This window comes from Eucalyptus grandis, chromosome 2, assembly GCF_016545825.1.
Source record: "Eucalyptus grandis isolate ANBG69807.140 chromosome 2, ASM1654582v1, whole genome shotgun sequence".
Lineage (NCBI taxonomy): Eukaryota > Viridiplantae > Streptophyta > Magnoliopsida > Myrtales > Myrtaceae > Eucalyptus > Eucalyptus grandis.
Window position 1 is genome coordinate 55,489,468 of NC_052613.1, and position 23,375 is coordinate 55,512,842.

The window sequence follows — 23,375 nt, forward strand, 5'->3', positions numbered from 1 at the left end:
TGACCAAGTCTCTTCGGATCTATCTCGAGCACTTGAAGTCTATCCCTTAGAAAATCGATCAATGCTTCGAGGACTTTATCCTTAGTTGTGCAATAGGGGCATGGCTTTGTTGATGCCATTCGTGAAGTTTTGACAAAGCATAACCTCAACTTTCATGATGCTGTCTCTAACTTCGTCTAGCCCTTCTATGAACTCAGCCATGGCGCTCCTTACCTTCATGAGCTTGTCATCAAACGAGGTCACTGCGTCCATTGAGGCTTCCCTTCTTTTGTTCGACTGCGGGTCTCTTTGACTTGGACGACCTCTCCATTCATGATAGCTTTAGACATTTTCTCGAACAACCCGTGCTCCTCAATCTCTTGGAATGGATTATCACAAGATGATTTCTTGGAACGGATTTCTCTTTTTCTCTGATTCCGCTTGTCACGGGTTGATTGTTTGGGATTGAGATTGTGTGGTGATTTAGACTCTCTTGCATTGTTTGGGATTATTGGAGTCCTAAGCCAAACGTTTGGATCATCCTTTCTTGGATCGTTTGGAATTATTGGAGCGCCTTAAGCCAAACCTTTCTTAGATCAATTGCTCACTCGCCGTTTCTTGGGATCGATCACTCACTCACTTAGCTGGATCTGAGTGAGTTTTTAAAGAAAGAAGCTCTAAACGAGAAAATATCACTCACTTAATTGGATCTGAGTGAGTTTTAAAGAAAGAAGCTCTAAACGAGAAAATAAAATTTTGATTATAAAATGATTGAATGATTACAAGATTCTCAACGCAATTATCATCTTGCCTGTCATGTTTTGAAGAAAGATCTTGAGAAACTTTGGGCAAATTTAGAGGTCTTCTTCAATCATGCACGGTCCTTGATTGCGAGAACCTTATGACCGTGACAATGCGCAAGAGTCACGTGCTCACGGTGTTGGCTGGGTTGGGCGACCTATCATCGCCTCTCATCCATGGTGGGTCATGTGCTAACGATTCCATGGATTGCATGATGTGTTTGCATGGCGCAGGCGGGCCCACGTCATCGCCTTTCCTCCCGTCGACCTCCATTCTTGCGGGACCAAGCAGACGAGAACTTCCCCCCCGCCCAGAACCACCGTCGCTCATCACGGCGGAGAAGAGAGGAGACGCTGTCGATGGCACCGCCGTCGTCTTCTCCGCTTTGCCTTCCGTTGCCTCCTCTCTCGATCCAACCCCGAAATCGCCGTTCCTTTCCCTTGCCCCTGACTTCGCGGTTCCCAGGAGGCGTACTGTCCGTACGTTCTCCCCGCTTCCCCCTTCTTCTTCTTCTTCTTCTTCTTCTTCTTTAGAGCTGTCGAGGACGGTCAGGCTCAGATGCTCTTCGCAGAAGCAATCGGCCGAAGAGAGCGAGCTCGAACTCGAGCGGCTGTTCTCGAATCTCAACCAGGCCACTCTCAAGCGGGAACCCGGTACACCATCCTCCGACCTCGCGCGGCGCGCATTTCCGAGTGGCTGCTCGTTGTCCGATGTTACTTCTACTAATCTAAAGGCGTTCGTGTTCTTGTTTTGCCCTTTTCAGGAAGTTTGTCCAGTGCCGTTTTTCTGGTCACGGGCACTACGGTAAGGATTTGATTAGTGACTGTCCTAAGTTAGCATCGGGTTATGTGCACAGTGAATTTCGTACATAGACATAGGTTATGTTCAAATTTTGCTGCATCACGAACTCTTTTGATAATCTCATGTCTTACTGCCCGATGCAAATTCTGGGCATGACAAATTGCACGTTAAGTTTGGCCGTATCTATCCAGGAATTCTAGCGGCTCATTCCTGCTGCGATGTTCATTTAATGATTTGAAGTTTGATAGGTAGGAGCTGGGATTCTCGCCATACCTGCCGTGACGCAAAATTCTGGATTCATAGCTTCTGCCGTCACCTGCATTTTCTGTTGGATCTTCATGGTAATAATTTGAGTGATACTTTTTGAACATATTCACGTTTGTGAATTTTTCTGCTTTTGGGAAGCACTGTCAATTCATCATTGACAACAAGCTAGTCAAATTATCGCTCATGATTAGCAATTACTGGGTGTTGAAACATTGCAGGTTGCAACAGGGCTGCTCATTGCTGAAGTCAATGTGAACACAATGTGCGAACTGGGTTCTGGAGGTGTATCGCTGGTAATCCACTCCTGATTATCCACTTCCACTTCCAAAAAAGCTACTACTTGATGCAACTTCTCGTGATTATCCCAAACCCAACAAGAAGTTAAAACTTGGATTGTTCTATGACATTTAATGTCAACATACTCTATTACAGCATTCAGCATATGGATCTGGTTTATTTGCTTTTATGCAAATTACAATTAACTTTATGTGAAAAAACTTTCAGGTATCAATGGCCATGAGAACTTTAGGGAAGCTTGGTGTGCAAGTCACTTGGTAAAGATTTTTCTTTGGCTACTCTTTCAGTGAGATTGCCATTTTATTATCATTTCACCTGGAGTTGTGTTAGCAAGCGAAGTCAATGTATAAAGTGTTTGATAATAATATAAAATCCGCCATAGTTATGGGCCGGGAAGGATTTCTTTTGTTGGTCTTTAACGTTTCATATATGTAGCACTATGTTTTTGTGGTGAGCTCAGATAGGAGATTATCTATTTGACCATCACACCATGCCATTGTATTGTTTTAAGAGGTTTATTTCTAATAATGCTACTATTGTATTCAAATCATTATTGTCACTATCATATAGACTCGACTGGATACAAATTCTGAAATTAAGAGGGCATCAAGTGATGACAGAGCATGAAATTTTAGCATTCTTAGAAACATTTATTTAAATATATATGACTCCATTAATGTTGCTTTTCTGATTTTTACCTTCATTCTTGCAGTTGGTCGTACATTTTCATTCATTATGCCCTCCTCATTGCTTATGTGGCTCGTTCTTCAGAAATTTTAACAAATTCTCTCGGCATTCCACTGTATGGATCATCGCTCTAGCTTTTCTCCTCCTGGTCTTAGTTCCTTACTAGCACTATTGAGGCACATATTTGAAGTGAATTATATATTTTCGTAGGTGTTGATGGGCAGCATTATGGTTGCAGATGGGAAAGTGCTACGCTATTCTCATTGGTAATGGGGGGAATCTGCTATTTTGGCAGGTTGGTTTAGCTTTATGATTTCTTTTGTTCAAGTAACTTGTTTATTAGCCAGACATGATAATCTGGAATGCTTAATATTGGTGTTAACTATAAGAATGTCCTTCCTGTTCAAACTGATTCTTGGATGAAAGATACAGATAAAAACAACTTCATCATTAAATCCACTGATGAGCAGATGTTGTTTCCCGTTTTCTTAGCCGTATAAACATGCCCGTATAGCCTGAAAGAATGCTTGATTTAGAGACAAACTTGACTTTGCTCACTACTAATCTCCCTTATGATATCTGCATTTGTTTCAGTTGCTTCCATGAGCTCTAGTTGGTTCATTTTATCAGCTGAATAATAGACCAATCTTGACATTGCCTAAAATTATAAGGTCTCAATTAAGATCCAAGTCGGTTTCATTTTTTTAATGTTTGCGCGTTGTTATTATTGGGTAGATTTTAGAGAGATCATGGGGAATTTTCTATATAAACATTGAAGCCACCACTTGGATGAATAAAGTGACTCTAATCATCTTCTATTGTAGCCAGCGCTTGATTGGTGCAGTAAACGGGGTTCTGATACTTGCTATTGTATTGTCTTTTGCAGCTCTTGTGGTAAGCTTCAATTAAGTTTCAGCTGTGCGATGTTATTACTTTTCCTGAACTATGAATTTTCCATATGGTGATAACCAGATTTTCAACATATTTTCAGATTTTCAACATATTTTCTTTTGTTTAAAAGTTTTCCAGATGTATTTTTCCATGGACTGCCCCTGAGATGGAATTCATTCCTGTGAAATTGTGCTGCTATCATCATGAGCTTTAGTCGTAAAATAATTGCTTTCAATGCTGCAAATCTTTTTCAGAAAAGATTTAGATTTTTCTTGTTTTCATTATTTGACTTTTACAATTTGCATGCGTCAGTTAACGGACTGTACCGGTGATTTCAAGTGGGTGTGTTTTTCATGTCTACTGAAGTAGAGTATGTTTCCTTAGGCAGTCGCAAGCAAAGATCTGCACTGGGAGGCTCTTCTCAAAGCCAACTTGGAAGCTGTTCCAATGAGTATACCTGTTATTGCACTATCATTCGTGTACCAGGTAACTTCAACAGACTGGAGCACTTGAAATTGTGACAGTGTTTTTAAAAAGAACCAATTGATCAATTTGTATTGGGTTTGTGCAGAACGTGGTGCCTGTTCTTTGTACAAATCTTGAAGGAGACCTCACTAAAATAAGGTAATGAAATTTACTGGATGCACCTGTTCTGGCAGGTTTCTGGCATCTCAAGATCGTCCATCTCAGTCAACACTCCTCATCTTCGTTTTTTTATGCTGATCTCTGAATCCTTCTTTCAAGGAATTGGGTTTACTTTGAGTTTAAGACCCAGGCAATTTTTGTGTACATGTCGGCTCAGCCCTTTGTGCTAAAGATAATGCGATGGCCAACTGCATTCCAATAAAATGTCACTTTCCAAGTCTCACTCTTTGCACATGAATTTAGCAAAAGTGATGGAAAATTTAGCAACTTCCAAGATTATCGAGTGGGTTAACTAAAACTGTAGGTTAAAATAAGTTTTGCATGGTTCTTGTGGTTACTTCGCTGTTCGCTCCATAATCAGAGTGCATCTTTCTTCTCTTATATTGTCATTATTCTAGCCCTATTTCCTTTTCTTCACAAATTATTTGGAATGTTGAAATAGTTCCTTATTCTTGTTTGACACTTATTGTTGTCCATGGCAACATTGCACTATTTGTAGGACTGCAATTGTCCTGGGCACAGCTATACCTCTTGGCTTATTTCTTGTATGGAATGCTGTCATACTAGGAACTATTACAAGTGCTGATGTGAGCTCTGATAACTTCATTGATCCACTACAACAATTACGATCCAGTAATGGAGTGGTTGGCGTAAGTCTGGCTTCACCCTTTTCAACTTTCTTTAGACAAGCTTCCACATCCATTTCAATGTAGTTTCAAACCTCCAAAAATAGGCTTTCAGCTCTTAGCTTTTTACACCTCTTGTTGTTTCCACAGCCTATAGTTGAGGTATTCTCGCTCCTTGCAATCGCAACATCTTATATCGGATTTGTTCTGGGCCTCTCCGACTTCTTGGCTGACTGTAAGTAGGCTTTGTTTTCCACCTAAGTCCATCGTGTTAAATTCTCATAGATAATTCATATGCGAAGTTTCTCTTGCACCTATATGTACATGGTTATGCAGCCTAAATCTTACAATCCCTTGCGGAGATGCAACCGTGCTAGAGGCAGCTCTTTAATTTTGCAATAGAGTATGTAGCACACGCCAGTCACAAATGTCTTTCGCCAAAACATACGAGAGTGCATAGCACCCCATACACTCTTAATTCAAATCGTCACCTCAAAACTTTGTCTGAGGCATGACATAAGTCAAAATCTCGAATAAACGATCGGATTACTGTCATTGATGTTGGTAATCTTGAATCTGCAGTGTTGAAGCTCCCCTCTGGTCAGAGCAAACCTCTTCCATATCTCTTGACCTTGGTTCCTCCGCTCATACTCTCATTGCTAGATCCAGAAATTTTCTTCAAAGCCTTGGATTTTGCTGGAACTTATGGAGGTAAGCCTAATTCTTCTAGCACACATTGAGGGCAGGTTTAATCTCCTCGCATGCAGCTAGAGATTTTCGCTTTGGCAAACTCATTCGTTTCATTTTCTTATATCCCCTGTTCCCTGTTCATATTAGTGCTGGTGCTGTTTGGAATCCTCCCTGCTGCAATGTCGTGGTCAGATAGGCAATCGAATTCAATTACATCGATGGGACTACCCACGCTGGTTCCCGGTGGACGGCTCACTCTCGCGTTAATCGGTGGAGGGGCAGGATGGGTGATAATATCGGAACTACTAGAGAACCTCGGGAAGACATGAAGCATCAAAGATTCATCATCTCTGCCAGATAACCAAGCAATGATCACTTAAATGGACAGCTCAAGCACGGCATATTCTTTTAAACACCAGCAGCCGCTGACCATCACCTTTTTTCATAGCGTGTGCGTGAACAAGGTTTCTCGTTTTGTCAAAGTTCCTTTGGTCGTCTTCCCTCAAGTCGTCATTTTCATTCAAATGTACAAACAACGGACGGCAAGCTATGGTCCTCATGATTAGATCTTACTTTAAAAGCGCAACCTGCGATTAGACTCACATAACTACGATGATGTTAGCATCTCCCCCTCACACTGTTATTGAGTGTCCAAAACATTGGTTGAGCAACAAAATAAAGAAACTTCGATTTTCGATTTCCCATGTGCCAGCTTTTCTTGTAGTGTGTATAACTCGTGTCTTGAAGATTAAATCTCGCCATGAAAAGTAAAATTTCTCTCTATTAAACATGCTTTGCTCTGCATCGTTGGCCCAACCATTTTGGTACATCTAGGGCAATTTGACCACGGAAATAAAAAAGCTCCACCCCTATATCCATACATCACCCTTCAGATTAACAGCCATTATTGTTTGTACCAGCTGGTCCACCCGCGCGCGCGCGCGCACAAAAAAAGAGGGATTGCAAAAACATGAGGTAGCTGTCGAACCTACAAGTACCTCCTATGCTAAAAAAACAGAGCTATTGCATATTGGAGTTCACCGCACACACGACCATGCACAGAAAAATGATATGGGAACTGATACTCAATCAAGCCGCGGCTTCAAAGACCATATCCACTTCAGAAACAGTGACAGTTTCAACAGAGATAGTTTCGGAGACAACTTTCACTACGGTCCCACAGCAAACAAGTAGTGATCATGAAGTATTTAGACCAACCGATGATTATTCAGGAACTCTTATCACTATCCCAAGTATGGCGGGATTCAGTAATCAAATGGCCATCCGGAGTAATTCATCTCATGATTTTGTTCATGAATGGTTCTCGAGTTGCTTCCTCTTGTTTCAGTGTACTGCTGGGTATTAGAATTTGATGAATCAGAAGGCCGTGGGAATAGACGACCCCTCCACTGATTTTGCCTCCCACCGTCCCTGCCACGGTCACCACTCCTTAGAGTGCTGCTGCTGCTGCTTCTACTCTGGTCACTCCAACTTTGACCCCCCCGAACAGAACCTGTACCCAGCGGAGGCATCTCGAAGCGGCAAACAGGACAGGAATTGTGCTGTTCCAACCAAGGCACAATGCAATCAGGGTGATAGAAGTGGTGGCAAGGCATCATCTTTGCTTCAGCTTGCAGCTCGAATTCCTCCTTGCAGACAGGACACTCCGAATCATCCCGAAGATGTGTCCAAGTGATCTTGATGGTCGGCAATGCAGCGATTGCCGATTGAGGTGCCGGGGGTGGACCCCTTCTTCCATCAACATAGAGCTGTTCAATCAATTGATCAAGTCCCGGGGGTGGACCCCTTCTTCCATCAACAGAGAGCTGTTCCATCAATTGGTCAAGTGGACCCCTTCTTCCATCAACAGAGAGCTGTTCCATCAATTGGTCAAGTCCCGGGCTCATGGAGTAGTCATCCGACTCATCTAACCTTGGTCTTCGACCTGCTATATGATGCTAAAGGTTGAATATCTTATTTAACAATGCATGTGGTGACTAGAAAAAAGAGAAGGGAGGTGAGGGTGTTGAAGAAAAGGAAAGTAGAAACACTGAAACTATGTTTAGGTCCCAACCTGGACGTCCTCTGACATCAAAACTAGGATCCCTCGTTACCAAATCAACAAAGCGAAGAATTCTGCTTCTGCGGTCGAGAACATTATCGCCTATCATAGCAAAGAAAGCATCAAATACTGGATTCACTTGAGGAGAGAGATCCATTGGGTACGGCGCTGAAACATCTGCTGATGCCAGAGCCTGTACCTCCTGAAGTTCTTGCACAAAGCCTCCATCACAGTAAGGGCAAATTACTTCTCCGCCTTGAAGCCCAATTGGCCGGGTGCACTGATGGCACCAATGCGTCTCTTCTCCAGTATTCATCCTTTCTTTGTTCAAGTGGAAATATCAAAACAGAAGACGTGCTTCCTTCTGCATTAGATAATTTACAGTTGCATTACACCAAATAACATCTGAATATAACACCGATAAAGGGGTCTCTTTCACAGAAGTTGAAAGGGGCAACAAACCGATTTGCGCACATCGATTGATACGACACAAGAGCTCATGATATATTCTGGAAAGAACAATTCACTACCATATCTTTCAAAACGAAAACTAAATCCAATCGTCGAATCAGCCAATGGCACCTCAACAAGAAGCTGGAAGACTCAGAACAGGAGTAAGAACAGCAGCTGAATTTATCAAAGACGAGTGAAAATACTACACAAAGCAACCACACTTCTGAGCTTTACTGGGTCTACAACGAAATCCCGCGAACGATCAACGGCAGCACCTTCACACGAGTCGAGGCAAATTAAATACATCAACAAAAGAAAAAAAAAAAAAAAAAAGGCAGATTCTTGGACATCAACTAATTCTCCCAATTCATATTGCAAATAATGCTTCTTCTTTTTCCTCTTTTTTGCGTATTGCAGAAGCATAGGCACGGAAACTACGGCACCCCTTCCTCCGCAAAGCGAAACAAAAAGCTGGATCCGAGTTATAATCACGGAGAACAAGACCCTTCGTCACGAGCATCATCCCACAACAGTTCAACCCGAGAAAGGAACCGAATTTCAGGATCCAGTCACGATTTCTTCCGGCAAACGAGAAAAAAAAACGAAATCACAAGAAACTGTCAACTGGAAATCGACAGCCAAAGAAAAGGAAATAACGGGCTCAAGTCAGTCATTCGGTCAAACAGTAAACACCCAAAAAGCAAGCGAGGAGATTCTTCGCCGAGAAGAATACCCAACCACCCCCACGAAAAAGGATCTCGCAGCGATCAGCATCCGATCTCCACCGGGGATACAAAAAAAGGAAGGTGTCAAAAAGAGAAGATCCAAAACCCACCGGAGAGACTGGGAGAGGGAAAAGGCGGAAAGAGATCCCCAGATCAAGACATGCACGCCAAAAGCTCCGCCGAGGACGACCCCCTTTCTCTCTCTAAAAGCTCTGCATCGCCGCCACTCCCCTGCACCAAAGACGAAGCTCGCTGGAGCTGGAGCTGGAGCTGGAGATGATCTTTTCCCCTTTTTTTTAAAGCTTTGGATAGAGGAGTAAAGTGAGTGAGTGACCGAACCAGCGAGTCAATTATTAGCATTAGCAAAAGTGGGTCAATTATTAATGATATAAATATTTTCTTCTTCTTCTACTTTTCTTCTTTTCCTTTGTCATTTTCACAGCGCTGCAGCCTGCAATAAAGGCTGGGATTCTTGGGGAAAAATGATTATAAATGCCTGAAACAATAAAATAAAGAAAAGACAGAGCTTTCGAAATTCGCACCCCCATCGAGAAAAGGAGAGGTGGAAAATAATATCGTCCTCGCTGGCTCTAATATTTATGACAGTATTAGGAGAGTGCATGCCCTACCGAAAATAGACAGCACGCCTAATTCACATTTAACGGAATATCATTTATTGCTCTCCCTTTCAATAGTCATTCAGGATGGACCCAATCAAGATTTGGCGACTAGGCTCATTTTGACTCCTATCCCTAGCGAGATAAGTTATTATTTTATCACAAGACATTTCATGTTAACTGGATAAGTCCGAGTCTCCGATTCCTTTTTTTTTTTTTTTATAAATATTTCTAGTATTCATGCGATCAGTGCCGACGAATAAGCAATCCGCAAGATTAATTAAGGATGTTGAATACCCCCACCCCACGTAAGATGATCTTGGTGGAAGGTGCTCTAGATACACGTTATTATATATGGTTCATGGCATGATTGACTGATCTGTTCGATCGGTAAGGTAAATATCAACGAGGAAAGGGGCATCAGTGGCATGTTGGTTTTTTTTTTTATTTATTTTATTTATGTCTTTCGCTTTTCTTGTCTAGGAAGACATCTGGGTTTTGAGTGTGGTGTTGTGATGTAGACTAACAAGCATTTGGAATGATGCGCAAAGTTGGAAGGCAACTGAAATGGTCCACGCCTTCTGCTAAAGAATATCTCCCGAGTCTTCTGAATCAATCCCATTCATGTTCCTTCTTCTATTCAAAGACAACATGGGTGAGGACCCCAGTCAGTTTCAATGAAGACCCGAAGGTCTATCTTTTTTAATTTCTATTTTTCTTTTTTTTACTTACCATTTGGTTTGGCAAATAAGGACTGCATGGAACCACCAGATGGCATGGCCTCACCAGGTTCACGAAACAAACCGGTCCTGATTCCAGCACTCGATAAAGAGTTGAGACATAATTATTAGGTAAGACATCGGTGCGTTTAATTACACTTTTAGAAAAAATCTTTAGAAAAATACAAAGGAATTTAAGTCAGTGGGATTTTTCAAACTACAAATTGTATTTGGTAAATTATAATTTAAAAATCAATTATGAAGTATCTTTGAGCAAAATAGTATTTGAATGACTTATATTTTACTCTTTATTATTACTTTACCAAAAAAAAAAAGGACATTTATTATTAAAAAAAGAAAAAATATATATTTGTCCAATGAAGAGCAACGACTGTGGCAGCAGTGGCCGTCATTTGAGATCATTGGACCTCAGGCGGCCCCTAGAGACCACCGACAAGGGCCGCTCAAGGTCAGGCAACCCAAGGCAGCCCCTAGAGACCACCGAGCAAGGGCCGGTCAAGGTCGGCGACCCTTGCTTGGGTCATTGTGACTATCGTCGACCTCCCTCTAGCTAGTCACCGGCCCCTTGCAACCTTATGCAACCCCACTGGCCGCCCTCAACGGAGAAGATGAATAGCCATATTTACATGCCCAAAAGCCTAAAAGCGCAAGACCAGCCTTGAGAATGCCAACTTTTGCCTAATGGGCTCTCAATATTTGGCCGAAAGGACTTTGGGTATTCAAAGCCCATTCCCAAAATTCTTTCCAAACGCAGCCAAAACGCATCCATCGACTACTTTGCAGCACCAGCCTACTTTGCCCCACCAGGCTGGTGCTGCAGCTGCTCCATGCAACACTTTTCCTAGTCCGGGATATCGTGCCCATAGATCTAAATAAGACCAGCAAATAAAACACCACAAGACAATAAGAAGTAGCAAGTCTAGAGCTAAGGGCCAGTCCGACGTGATTGCTTCAGGTGTGACTAAGCAATAACAACAGCACAGGAAGAACAAATCGACATTTAGCTCGAGTTATAAAGCATTCAAAGGAATTCACTTGACATTGTCCAGAGGACTCAAAAAAGAGAACTCAAATCTTGAAGGCATAAATCCCAAACGTAAGGTGGAAGTTGCAAAATCCATAAGCCGGAAAAGGAGGCGGAATTTCCAAGATCCTAAAAACTCGCTATTCCCGAGGGTTGACGAGAAGGCACATCATAGTCGGGTTGTATACTAGTGCCATGCAGTCCTATCACCCATATCCTCGGGGACTCAATAAAAATCAGTACCAAGAAGTGCTCCTATATAATCTGCCCGTCCAATTTTGTCTTCACTAGGCTGACTTTTGCCCTGGCACCAATCTAAATCAAGCAAAGCATCTGGCCCGTTAATGTGCATCTGATCTAGGATCTCTTGCTTTCCTTCAAAATCAGGGAAAGTTTTGCTATCTTCCTCAGGCTTAATGTCAAATCCTGCATGAAAGACAAACCGGATCTCCACTGAGAAAATGCTTAAGCATATTCTGGCACCAAAACAATGCCATTATCAATTTACAAACTATAAGCAACATTAAGTGATCGCACCAGGCATGGTGTTGGCAGATTGGGGTTCTTCAAACGATTTTCTGCTGGCAGGAGAGCAATGATTGAGCACTGATATGGCATTATCACCTAAAGGAGAGTCTGGGGCAGCATACACTTCCTGCTTTGTCCTGAGCTGAACTGGAGAAGAGTTGCAAGCTTCATTGCCAGAAACGACTGTAGTCTGGGCACAACTCTTTTGCTTAGAGAAGGCCTCATAGATAACTGCTTCCAGTAGACCACACCCCCGCAGTGAATGACAATCTGACTGATAGTGCTCACATGGAGGTGACTGTATTAGAGGATCAATAAACTCAAGGGAAGGCCGTGGGGACACAGGAGTACCACAGCTACTTTGCTGAGTTTCTGTATATTGGAGTGAAGGGAGCTCCGACTTCATGGCCTCCAAATGGGGCACAGAAGAAGGGTAGTTGCCATTTAGAAAGGCATGGCTGCCGGGGAGATCGCCCAGTAGAGACTGGTTAGTCGAGTCAGGATTGACATCATATGGCGATGACAACACAAAGGACTCGGGAGTGATCTCGGAAGAATAATCAGCATACTGACCAAAGGAAGAGAAACTGTCATTACTTCCAGCATCCAAGACAGGAAATGGGGTCTCAGAACCCCGAAGGCGTTTAGGAGACCGGCTTGATGGAAATGGAAGGCAGTAAGCATCAGATAGACACATTGCCTCTCTCCCAAAGCCACAAGGAGGAACGTCCAGAAGTGTAGACCAAAAAGAAGAGAAACCAAGATGCAGTTCCAGTTTTCTAAAATCCACCTCTGGGATCTCGAGTGGATCTGCCTGTGAGAGATCACAATTATCTTCGCCTGCAGTATGCAAGTTACCCATGTTATGAGTTTCTTGATTCTCACTTGACACTTGCAGACAAACCTCAGTTGGATATATAGGCATGCCAGTGCGTTGCAGTCGCTTAATTCTTGTATTCCAGTAGTTCTTTATCTCATTGTCTGTACGTCCAGGTAACTGAAAGAGGGAGGGAAGAAATCAATCAGCATGATAAGAAGACAAGAATAGAAGGTTCTATTTGTTCAAATGACCAAGATTAGTTTTCAAATCATAAATAGAAGTACTCATGCTCTGCTACACCAATGATAGCAAGAGATTGGACATGGTAACTTTCAAAATGCCACATCATCCAAGAGACAAGACGTAATCAATCAAACACGAGGTCACATCTCTAATCCTATATTCAGCAACAAAGAAATATGCAGAGGGGAATTCTTTTGCGCATATCCTATTCCAAGCTATATGACTGTCAAATTTTGATTCATTTTTAGAAAATAATCAGATATCACAAGACTTTAAAGACGGTGATTGCAAAAGTTTTGACCAAAAACTCAAAGAATAAAAATCATGTCTATTGGACCTGTCCGAAATTCATTAAGATACCATCTCCAGAAAGAAGGCTTCATGATATAGAATGAGAGGCACAAAGTCACCATTGCAAAAGCAGGAAAAACAAATGTGCCAATTTAGTGAAAACTTGTCCCCTAATCCTCCAACTTAAACTAGCTAGAAGGATAACTCCCAAGATTGTAAACAGTAATTCAAAGTTCCAAATTCCATCTCTCATCCCCAAAAAAATATATTAGCCAGGGGATTAATCATTTTTGCTATTTTTGACTCCTCACTTTATCTGATATATAAATCATACTGTTCCCAACCATTGTCGTCAAAGATGTTGCGAGATACTACGGCAACATTTCAGAAGCAGCAAAAGACATACAAGACAAGCACCAAAAGCCACAACAGATTATATGAAAACATTTAAAAAAACAACATTTTGAGAACCTCTGCAGCCATTCGAGCCCATTTGTTTCCCATTTTTGCGTGGAGCTCAATAATAAGACGCTCTTCCTCGGGAGAAAATGCACCTTTCTTCAGATCAGGTCTCAGGTGATTTGCCCACCGCAAACGACAGCTTTTCCCACACCTGGCAAGCCCCGAATGCTTCTGGACCGCATTCCAATTTCCTTCCCCATGCTTAGTGACATAGTCGACCAAAATTGCATCTTCTGCCGCTGTCCAAGGGCCTTTCTTCAAAGGAATCCCTCCTCCATCACTGGCTTCCTCACCAGATGGCGGGTGCCTGCGAATTTTGCGCACTTTCTTATCCCTGCCACCATCTGTCGTGCTTCGCATCTCGCCCAATATGCCTACAAAAGAAAAAAAAAAGTTTTCCACATTATTAACAGATGGACTTAGAAAAAGCAATAGAGCAGAGACAAAGTACATCACTACTATCAGCAATAACAAGACCTAGCAATTCTTGTGCATAGATAAACCTTCTTCCCTTCTTCCTGATGACTGTTTACTTTTCTTTTCTAGCCATTTTTTTGTATAGCAACCTAGCAATTGTATCCGCATGATGATTGATGCAACATGAAAAAAAGGAATGGAACACAACGATCAGCCCTCTGTACCAGTGGTAACCAAAAGCATCAGATATGCAAGGCCGAGAGCCTAAGAGACTAAAAACTCACACTTCTAGACAGTCATACAATCAGAGCCATCCACTATCATCCACTTCAGAATCACCACTTGGACAATAGCGATTGAAATCATACTTCTTGCCAGTCGTGAAATCGAGGCCGCCTAGTAGGATCATGAAAGAAAGATTTACCAGAAGGAAATGGCGGCTGGTCAGATTCCACCGGGAGAACTAATCATTGCTCATGATCTTGGCTTTCGCGTCCACCGCATCCTCAAGATAATCCTTCCCGCCCATTCGAAACTCAGCTTCAATCTCAAAGCGGCAGCGAGAGCCTCCCTCCGGAATCCAACCCGATCCTCGCAAACTTCCTCTCTAGAAAGCCGATTACTAGGTAGAGAGAGAGAGAGAGAGAGAGAGAGAGAGAAAGAGAGAGAGAGGCAAAAGAAGAACAAGAACAAGAAGAAGAAGCGGAAGCTCAATTCCCAATCTCGACGGATTCCGCAAAAGTCGAATCAGCTCGCCGCCTTCTCGCGCGGACGAACACCAGCAGCGAAATCCGGAACGAACTGCAACTCCACTCCGCCGGAGACGTGGATTTCAGCAGGAGACGAGAGGCCGGACGTAGCCCGATGCGCTCCGATCTCACGCTCCCATCCGGTATGCTCCGGGCCGCCGCCGCGCCGCCGCGCTCTCCCTCTGCAAGCTCGAGGAGAGCGAAGGAGCGAGCAGGGGGGAGGTTTCGCACACAGAGAGAGAGAGAGAGAGAGAGCAGAAGATGAGTGAATCGATGGAGATCTTCTTGGGCCCCCACCAAATCTCGATCACGCTCGAGCCTCGCGCTCCCTCGATTCGATTATTAATTAGTAAAATCCCGAGCGAGGGAAGAAAGAATTTGAGAATAAAGAAATTGAATGCTAATCATTTGATCGGGTCAGAGGGTGGCGCCTGTTTCCCGATAATGAAGCGGAGAGATGGCGCGTGGCCCGCACGGGCTACAGGTGGCGGCTCGCCGCGACTCCCTGGCGTGTACGCGCGGGCAGTGGAGCGTGGGGAGCGGAAGTGAGAGAGGCAGAGATGCATCTCTTCCTTCTTTTTGGTAGAGAGAGAGAGAGCGTGAGTTTTGAGTTTTGCTATCTGTACGCCGAAGCTGAAGAAAGAAACTGGCCGATTTCCCGGCCAAGTCAAAGGGAAGACTGAAAGGAGGATATTATTTGGAGAATGCAAAACTGAATATCTATCAACTTTTGAATTCTTTTAATATATAGACCCTCAACTATTGCTAAATTTTCATTATAGTCCCTATATTGGATTAATAAATCTAGTGTCGTCGTTTTATTAGTTCGAATTAAACTGACATTAGATTTTAAAACAAAAAAAACTAATGTGAAAGTTGATGATGAATGAATAAATGAAATTCACGGCAAGTTGAAATTTGATGAAAAAATTTGTGACTAAGTTCATGGTCCTATGGACCAAAAAAAAAAAAAAACAGTTCGTGATCCTAGTACTCCCTCTCGCCCTGCCATTCGAAATGAGTGCCTTCGATGCCGAATCATTGATTCATTAATTATCGGTGGTTATTGTAACGAATCTTTTCAAAATTAAAGGAAGATATCTATGCATTGTAGAATTTAAAGAAAATTGATTTTAGACTTATCACGCATCGTCAAGCCCATGTATGAGGATGGTCGACGCAAGGAAATGTGTAAATTATTGGCGAATGCCAGAGGGGGGGACATACTATTTACCTCATAGTGATCTTTTAATTTTCAAAGCAATGTATATATCGTGCTACCATCACACCTCTTCTTTATTCTAAATCAAGGAACCAACAACGTTAGTCGGGTCTACAAATTGGAGACCATCATAGTCGAACATGGTCCTTAGATCAAGTGAGATCGACGTGAGTCTCGTTATCTTCATTATCTTCCACTTGGGATAGGTGTTTCTTCCGGCTCTGAAAAATTCATTCACGGGGTGATTAACACGGTGGACCTCAATAATTTCTCCTTGGGTATTTCTCATTGCAGCTTCCTCCTAGCCCAAAACACAATTTCGAGACCACCCATGGAATCGACCCACCTATTCCGACCGGGGAGAAAATGCCACTCGACAGGGTGATTCTGAAATTGCAGAGGCTCGATTAGATCAAGGCCGCTGAGTAGAAGGTGGAGGCACGTCAGACCCAGTTCGACCGTGTCAAACTATTCGAATTCGAAGGCAAATGGCAAACGGGATCGTCTCGGGTGGGCGCACGGAGGTCACTCCCGAATGCAAATGATTCCGGAGACAAATGGCAACGATCGCCATCCAATGCCCGAGACAGGCAACGAAATGGTGACTTGCGAATTGTGCAAGAGAGAAACTGCAAGACCAGTACCAAAAATGGAGCACTCACCCCTCTTGACAGTCACCGGTCATCGATGCCACAAAAAAACTTCCAAAGTGGGGAAGACAAGAGTTCTGAGGGATTCCTTTGACACTAGAGCGACCTTGCCGAACAGGAGGATCTGGCCAACATGGAGAAATTCAATAAACATCGAGTTTGCCCCGTTAGATGGAAAGGCATGGTGCCAAAGAAAAAGGTACAAAACAAATACAGATTCAAGGCCAAAAAAAACAAGGCTTTACACATAGCAATCGAGAAGTCTTCGATTAGGGAAAGTTCATTTTGAACATTGGGTCTCTGATGCAGTATCTTCAATGTAAAACCATATCAGATAACGTAGAAATCGTCACACTGTCAACTCTGAAAACAAAAATTAGTTAAAAAGGCGTGACTAATGAGCTAGACGATGCTTCAGTCCCCTACAACAACAGAACTGACTTGCTGCGAAACCACATTCGAAATTGAGATCATCTCAACTTTCAAAAACATCGTAAAAGTAAGCAGTGTTGAAGGAATTGAATGAGCATATGGATTTATCTACATTTCCCTACTTGACAGTCATGGAAAATCCAAATTAATTTGCTACTTACATGACATAAAACATGAGCAAGGATCCTCCCAGCTGAAGAAGATGCAGGTTTTTCTAATTCCACATCCGATATCAGCTGGTGAGCATAAAAAAGGAATCCATCATTATGGACATGCACGAATGTCATTACGAGCAGAACAGCCTCGAAAACAAGTAGCCATGGCATCCCTGCACAGTGTCGAGCAAAGGAACTGTTTGGCATGCTTCTTCAACACCACGGTTACTCCATTTCTCTGTAATAGCTTCGGCAGCATGAGCGATCTGGTGCTGCAACACAGCAGCTCCCAGCGGCCCAACTACGTTCAGCCTAGTAGCGGCAGAAATAATATCTCTCAGAGTAATGAACATGAAGGCTCTCTGACATGTCTCGCTCTCGAGCCCAAGAAGTCCAAATACAAGCCCGAAGATTGGAGCATGGTGAAAAGAAATGGCTCCAGACCTCAAAAAGTTATCTCTCATCATTTTAAGCGACGGGATTTCAGAAAACACAGACGCAGCCACCCTCATCAGTGCCGATCCTTGAGCAACAGATGCTTTTCGGCCCACTTCATTAGTTAGCATCGCGTCTAGCATTCTGTTGAGCTTACACAAAGTATCCGCACTTGGCGATTTGCTTGCAGTGTAGACGAAAGGAAGGAGTAAACTGCCAGTGTTCTCCAACACGTGCATTGCAAAGGTATGAAGATCTTCAGGCCCAGTGATCACACGGGTTTGTAACGCAGCCTCTAGACCAAACGAATGAACAAATCCCCCTGTCGGAAGGATGGAATCGAGCAGCTGCCACTGGCTCCACTGCAGGGGCAAGTCGTTAGAAGCGGGTCTTTTCCGATTGTTGCTCCTTTCCATATCAATCTCCATCGTTGTCACTCTGGAAAAGAAAAAATGAATCGAAAGCATATGTTACATTAAACACGAGGAATAAGGAGGCCCCAAATTGTTCCCGTTTCTGCCCAAACAAAAGCTTATGGATTCTGAGAACATAAGCATGGAGTGATTAGAATTATTTTTTCCCCATTCGGGCACAAGACAACTTCAGCACATAACAAACAGGTTGCGAGATCGAATTCCTACATGGACACGGCGAAACCAATTTATTCATTCATTAGAGATCTCTAGACAGGTGGGTAATGGAGTTTTTCACCATTTTCATCGAATCAAATCGACCCCGAGTTGATGACTTCCACAATTCATCGCGAATCACATCACGGGAACGGATGCAAGGTTCCTCTAACGCAATCACAGCAAATCTCCTTCAAGTTCCTCCGCTAAACATAGTAAGCGTCAATTCAGACTCCGACCCGGACAAACTCTGTCGAAGTCATCATCGCCCCTTCCGACGAACGATAGATGAGTCTGCTCGTCATAAAATGCCGGCGCAGCGAACCGAGAGAACGAGGAGGACCTCAAAACAGAGCTAAAAAATTCGGCATACCGAAGCGCTAAACACGGGGAAAACCATCGATTTCGACATCAACCAATCTTTACCGGGATTTAGTCGCGCTCGCCGATCCCTCGAACCGCGTGCGAAGAGGGCCCAGCTCAACCGGCTGATTCGGACTGAGACCGGGAAGGCCGTGGGAGAGCTTGTTTCGGTAGTCGCCGAGCCGCACGAGCGACCCGGTTGGAGTAGGAGGAGAGGAACGTGCGAGTTCGGGTCGAGCGTCCAGACGGAACTGCGTGCGAGAAAGTGGAAACGAGGAAACGGGGAGTGAACTGCAGCGGGACCTGATAACTAATTTATTTTTCTGAACACAAAAATACATTTAATAACTTTGTTAAAAAAAATACATTTAATAACAACGTCAGTTAATTTTATTTTTTCGAAACAAAAAAAGTCAGAAAATATATTTATAACAGAGGTAATTACTTCTTTATTTTCGAAAATAAAAATATAAAAATTTATTTATTGACGCATCCGAGTCTATTTAATATCGACCTATTCTTTCACATGAACAAAACGGAAAGTCATATGTATTGGAAATCAAAGTTTCGCATTTCATATTTTTAGAAAAATACAACCTGAAAGACTTTGTATATGAAAGCTTAAGGGGCTTTTCAAAATCTATGGTGATTCTAATTGAGTGAGTCAGACTTTAGAGCCTTAGTCAAGTCACAATTGTCATTCCAAAACCAAACAATGTCAACCGGAGTTCGACGGATGCCATCACCAACCATTGACTGAACGGATGAATGATGTCTCCAGGGATAGCTGACCAAAAACGATGTCTTTAGCTTCCAAATTCAGTTTGCCATCTGGATGTGTCGACGAATTTCATCTCGAATTTTTTCAAACTCTCTTGAAAATTCAACAGCCTTAAAATCATTGTGATTTCATTCAGCTAACTTTTTGGCGGTCTAACATACAAGTGTCCAACAGCATGTCTTCTTTTTTAAGACAGCCCCGAGTTCAAGGAAGAGAAACCTTCACCTATACAAATAAAATAAAATAAAAAAGGAATACATGGGCGCCAGGAATAAACAAGGTGTTGCCTAAATTATTGGGTTCTCACCCTAATTCAGGCATTCAAACCAATAATGCGAAGGCAGCTAACCAAGGCGACAACCTCACGCCGTGCTTATAACGTGAAAGCGCGGCTCGAGATGCTTAATTCAAATTCCCACAGCGGTCGAGCTTAGAAGGCGGCGGTCTCTGCCCACCCTTTGTTGTACGAAGCCCTCGTAGAGCCGCCAGAACGTCGGCCATCGGTGGCCGGATCTTAGGATCCGTATGGAGGCATTGCAAAGTGAGAGCAGAAGCGGCTTGGGCTTCTTTCCTAGAGTATTGACCGCCCAATCTCGTGTCCATGATTCTAAAGATCCGCCTGCTGTCGCTTAAGAAAGGCTTCGCCCACTCGACCAAGGTCTCCTCGTCAGATCCAGGTCTCTCAAAATCCAGAGCCGGTCGTCCAGTGAGTAATTCTAACAAAACAACACCAAAGCTGTAGACGTCGCTCTTTGGTGTTAGGTGACCTGTTTCATGTGACAATCGATCATTAGACAAACAGATAATTGAATAGAGAAGGAACTCTTAAAAACTCAATAGCATGCAAACTCCAAATTCAACACATATTTTTCACTTCTTGAATAGCGCTCTAGAATTATAATTTCCTGAAATTGCTACAAACCCCTCCCCCCTCCCAAAAAGAAAAAATGGAAAAAACTGAACAATTGATTCATTAGCAGCTTCAGACATCAACCGGCAAGAATAAAATTCAGGTGCAGAAAACCAAGGCTTCCAAAGTCTCAAGATAATAAGTGAGCCAAACTTGCAACACGAATTTTTTATTTTTTATTTTTGAAAATACACAGCATTTATCTGTTACTGATTGACCCAGTCACCCCACCATGGTCTAAGTCTCAATTCAAACATGGCAGGCTGTACTGGTTGTACAATTTTCCACGAAATCATGAATTCTTTACAAATAAAAAGTCCAATATGACAGGAAGATCAAACTGACCTGTTGCCACATACTCTGGAGCTGCATAGCCCTGGGTTCCCATTACTCGTGTTGAAACATGAGTTTTATCCCCAGTAGGCCCATCCCTTGCTAGGCCAAAATCTGAGAGTTTGGCATTAAAATCCTGCAAAATTAAGCCTACTTCATTAAGCAAAAACGCAAGGTTCTACTCCAACCGCCCACTTATATGATTAACAGATGAAAACATTTAGAAAGTTTCAGCTCACCGAATCAAGCAAAATATTGGAAGCCTTTAAATCACGGTAGATGACATTAGCATCTAAGCCATGCAAGAAAGCCAACCCTTGTGCAACACTGAGGGCAACATTCATCCTTGTGGCCCAAGGAATGGGTTCAACGTTTTCTGCAGAGATAAATAAAGGTCAGCAAATGGTTAGTGCATCGAAACTTTATGTTTCCAAATTGAGTTCAACCAATAATACATTCCGTCCACCGACACATTCAAGATGCAGATTAGAGGGTATGAAATTTTCCTGTAGTCATAACTCAGATCTAGTGTTATCTGTCTTTGGCGACTCTCCTAGAATTATCCTCTACTTTGCTCTCCAAATAGTTTTCCCAAATACAGAAATGATTTTGCATTTTCTGAGTTACAAAATAAACAGCATCATATGGATTTCCCCAGATCATTTTCCAACCAGTCTTCAGAATCTCGCGGACAATTCAGGGCATTTACAAAGTGCTCTCTTCTCATAGTTCCTTTCCTCATCAAGTGACTATGTTCCGTATGTAACATTTCCAGCCCTTCAAAAACTAAAACTGTCATCCTTTGACATAAATGAAGCAGAATATGGCCAGTCTTTTTAGGCCTTGCTAACAAATCAAGTGGAATAAGCCTTTGAGAGAGGAAAAAGAAGGGGCACAATTCACAGACCCTTCCTTAACATTGGTTCTCTGGCTTTTCTCCAACCCAACAGTGTTATCGTAAGCACAATTTTCCAGAGGAGAAGTGCAGAAGTCAAAAAACGCTGGGCCTTTAAAGAATATGCACTTACTTCTGAATAAATGATTCTCCAAGCTACCCTTTGGCATATACTCATACACGAGTAGTCTGTTATCTGACTCACTGCAATAACCAATAAGCTTAACAAGATTCTCGTGGTGAAGTTGGCCCAAATAATTTACTTCTGCCTGCCAATGAAACAGAACTAAGTTAACTGCGAAACAAAAAAGACGCTCAAAAAAATAGTAGAGGAAAATGTCAGAAGAGCAATCCACATACAAGCCATTCCTTGTGGCCTTGAAGGCCCTCAGACTTCTGTTTCTTTATAGCCACCACCATCCCGCTTCCAGGTTTAGTAGGAGATAGTGTATTCGCATCAATCCATCCTTTGAACACATAACCAAACCCTCCCTCTCCAAGCACAGAATCAGAGCGGAAGTTTCTGGTAGCATTCTTGAGATCGCTGAAGCTAAAGGACTTGAGATTGTTGGGGACCGAGGAATCAAGCTTGGATTTCATCAGAGATTTCTCCAAGCCCGGTATAGCCTTTTGCTGGTTGAGAGGGGGCAGATCCCTCCCAACGTTGCTAAGAGATTGCTTAGCTTCTGAGACAAAATTACCAAGGAAGCCATAAGTAAAGCTCGACCTTATAACATAAACAGATACCCAGTATTGTTGCCACATAACAGAACAATAAAGAACTTGAAGTCGGATAGAAATTTGATATGCAGTTGAGCTCACGACCTTAATCAAAACGCATAACTAGCATCACACATTTCTACAGTAATTGTCCATCAAACACAAATTTGGGTCCGGCATTTTTGCTAGTAGGAAACTGAATTGTCAAAGACATTGGTTGCTCCAGTAATTAAACAGAGGAGATTTTTGGTACACCAGATGGAAAATCCTGCACCAATTAATCATTTAAGCAGAACCACAGAACAAGAACAAACTCCAAAATTAAACTCCCACGACTTGACCGTGAATTCAGGAATTACAACGGGAAGATTGAGAACTATAGCCTTGTTCAAGCACACTACCTAGAACTATATTCACCTTGCAAAACAGTAACCATCCTGTTCCATCAAAACAGAAAAGCACTGATTCGCCCATAATGCGCCTCAATCAAAGCTCGAGAATAACCGAACAAACTAGCATTTCCAACGCATTAAACGGCTTAAGAACATCCCTTATTACGCCGCCGATCACCAACGCAGCTCGATCACGAAAACAAAACATAGACAGAAACGAAAGAAAAAAAAAAAAAACCCAAGAGCACCCACCGGCGAAGGAACTGGACGAAAAGTGAGCGCACTTCGCAGGCTTCCCACCGCAGAGTCCCATTGCCAGACGGCTTCCCCAAGCAGAGACTAGCTCTCAAAACTCCACGAAACGAAGCGAAATCCACCCCCTCGGCACGAAGAAGATGGTCAAACCGAGGCGCTCGAGCAGCCCATATATAGAGGGCTGCCGAGAACCCCAACCCCCCCAAAAAAAAAAAAGATAAAAACAGAGACAGGGAGTCGCCGGCAATAAAAATAATGGGTGCGGTCTTTGCCTGCGCATGAGCGGCCGACAAGTCAAGGGAGATGAACCCCGAATTCTCCATTGAAAGCGACGGCATTGAGCACACTCGACGACTCTGAATCGATCGGACTCCAAACGGTATTCCGG

The 23,375-nt window shown here is 42.9% G+C and overlaps 5 protein-coding genes across 11 annotated transcripts; 1 reads left to right on the forward strand and 4 right to left on the reverse strand.

The window, feature by feature from the left end:
* Positions 1–878: 878 nt before the first annotated feature.
* LOC104433906 (tyrosine-specific transport protein) lies at positions 879–6,386 on the forward strand. Its single transcript, XM_010046801.3, has 14 exons — positions 879–1,433; positions 1,544–1,584; positions 1,830–1,922; positions 2,067–2,141; positions 2,353–2,402; positions 2,858–2,947; positions 3,071–3,127; positions 3,657–3,726; positions 4,108–4,209; positions 4,295–4,347; positions 4,868–5,018; positions 5,145–5,229; positions 5,577–5,705; positions 5,832–6,386. The coding sequence occupies exons 1-14, from the start codon at positions 881–883 to the stop codon at positions 6,011–6,013; spliced, it is 1,731 nt and encodes a 576-aa protein (XP_010045103.3). The 5' UTR covers positions 879–880; the 3' UTR covers positions 6,014–6,386.
* A 365-nt stretch (positions 6,387–6,751) lies between these two features.
* Positions 6,752–9,264, reverse strand: LOC104433904 (probable E3 ubiquitin-protein ligase RHC1A). 3 transcript variants are annotated; one of them, XM_010046799.3, is made up of 3 exons: positions 9,035–9,264; positions 7,759–8,110; positions 6,752–7,629 (listed from the first exon to the last, which is right to left on the reverse strand). In XM_010046799.3, exons 2-3 carry the CDS (start codon positions 8,060–8,062, stop codon positions 6,950–6,952), a joined length of 984 nt encoding a protein of 327 aa, XP_010045101.2. In that variant the 5' UTR covers positions 8,063–8,110; positions 9,035–9,264; the 3' UTR covers positions 6,752–6,949. The 3 variants fall into 3 exon arrangements, with proteins under 3 accessions (XP_010045101.2, XP_010045099.2, XP_039162559.1); XM_010046797.3 differs by having other exon boundaries at positions 6,752–7,632; XM_039306625.1 differs by having other exon boundaries at positions 6,752–7,632; positions 9,031–9,264.
* Positions 9,265–11,224: 1,960 nt separating this feature from the next.
* LOC104433907 (transcription factor GAMYB) lies at positions 11,225–15,098 on the reverse strand. 2 transcript variants are annotated; one of them, XM_039304670.1, is made up of 5 exons: positions 14,491–15,098; positions 13,659–14,023; positions 11,843–12,830; positions 11,497–11,731; positions 11,225–11,443 (listed from the first exon to the last, which is right to left on the reverse strand). In XM_039304670.1, the coding sequence occupies exons 2-4, from the start codon at positions 14,007–14,009 to the stop codon at positions 11,532–11,534; spliced, it is 1,539 nt and encodes a 512-aa protein (XP_039160604.1). In that variant the 5' UTR covers positions 14,010–14,023; positions 14,491–15,098; the 3' UTR covers positions 11,225–11,443; positions 11,497–11,531. The 2 variants fall into 2 exon arrangements, with proteins under 2 accessions (XP_039160604.1, XP_010045104.2); XM_010046802.3 differs by having other exon boundaries at positions 11,225–11,731.
* Positions 15,099–16,069: 971 nt separating this feature from the next.
* LOC104433908 (urease accessory protein F) lies at positions 16,070–18,993 on the reverse strand. Of its 4 annotated transcripts, none has more exons than XR_723583.3 (3): positions 18,765–18,993; positions 17,281–18,147; positions 16,070–16,811 (listed from the first exon to the last, which is right to left on the reverse strand). XR_723583.3 is itself a non-coding variant. In XM_039304030.1 (3 exons), the coding sequence occupies exon 3, from the start codon at positions 18,135–18,137 to the stop codon at positions 17,406–17,408; it is 732 nt and encodes a 243-aa protein (XP_039159964.1). In that variant the 5' UTR covers positions 18,138–18,147; positions 18,421–18,681; positions 18,765–18,993; the 3' UTR covers positions 17,101–17,405. The 4 variants fall into 4 exon arrangements, 2 of the variants coding, with proteins under 2 accessions (XP_039159964.1, XP_010045106.2); XR_723581.3 differs by lacking the exon at positions 16,070–16,811 and adding an exon at positions 16,813–17,050; XM_039304030.1 differs by lacking the exon at positions 16,070–16,811 and adding an exon at positions 18,421–18,681 and having other exon boundaries at positions 17,101–18,147.
* A 583-nt stretch (positions 18,994–19,576) lies between these two features.
* Positions 19,577–23,375, reverse strand: LOC104433909 (probable serine/threonine-protein kinase PBL3). Its single transcript, XM_010046806.3, has 6 exons — positions 22,985–23,375; positions 21,981–22,306; positions 21,754–21,889; positions 20,965–21,101; positions 20,738–20,861; positions 19,577–20,249 (listed from the first exon to the last, which is right to left on the reverse strand). The coding sequence occupies exons 1-6, from the start codon at positions 23,043–23,045 to the stop codon at positions 19,885–19,887; spliced, it is 1,149 nt and encodes a 382-aa protein (XP_010045108.1). The 5' UTR covers positions 23,046–23,375; the 3' UTR covers positions 19,577–19,884.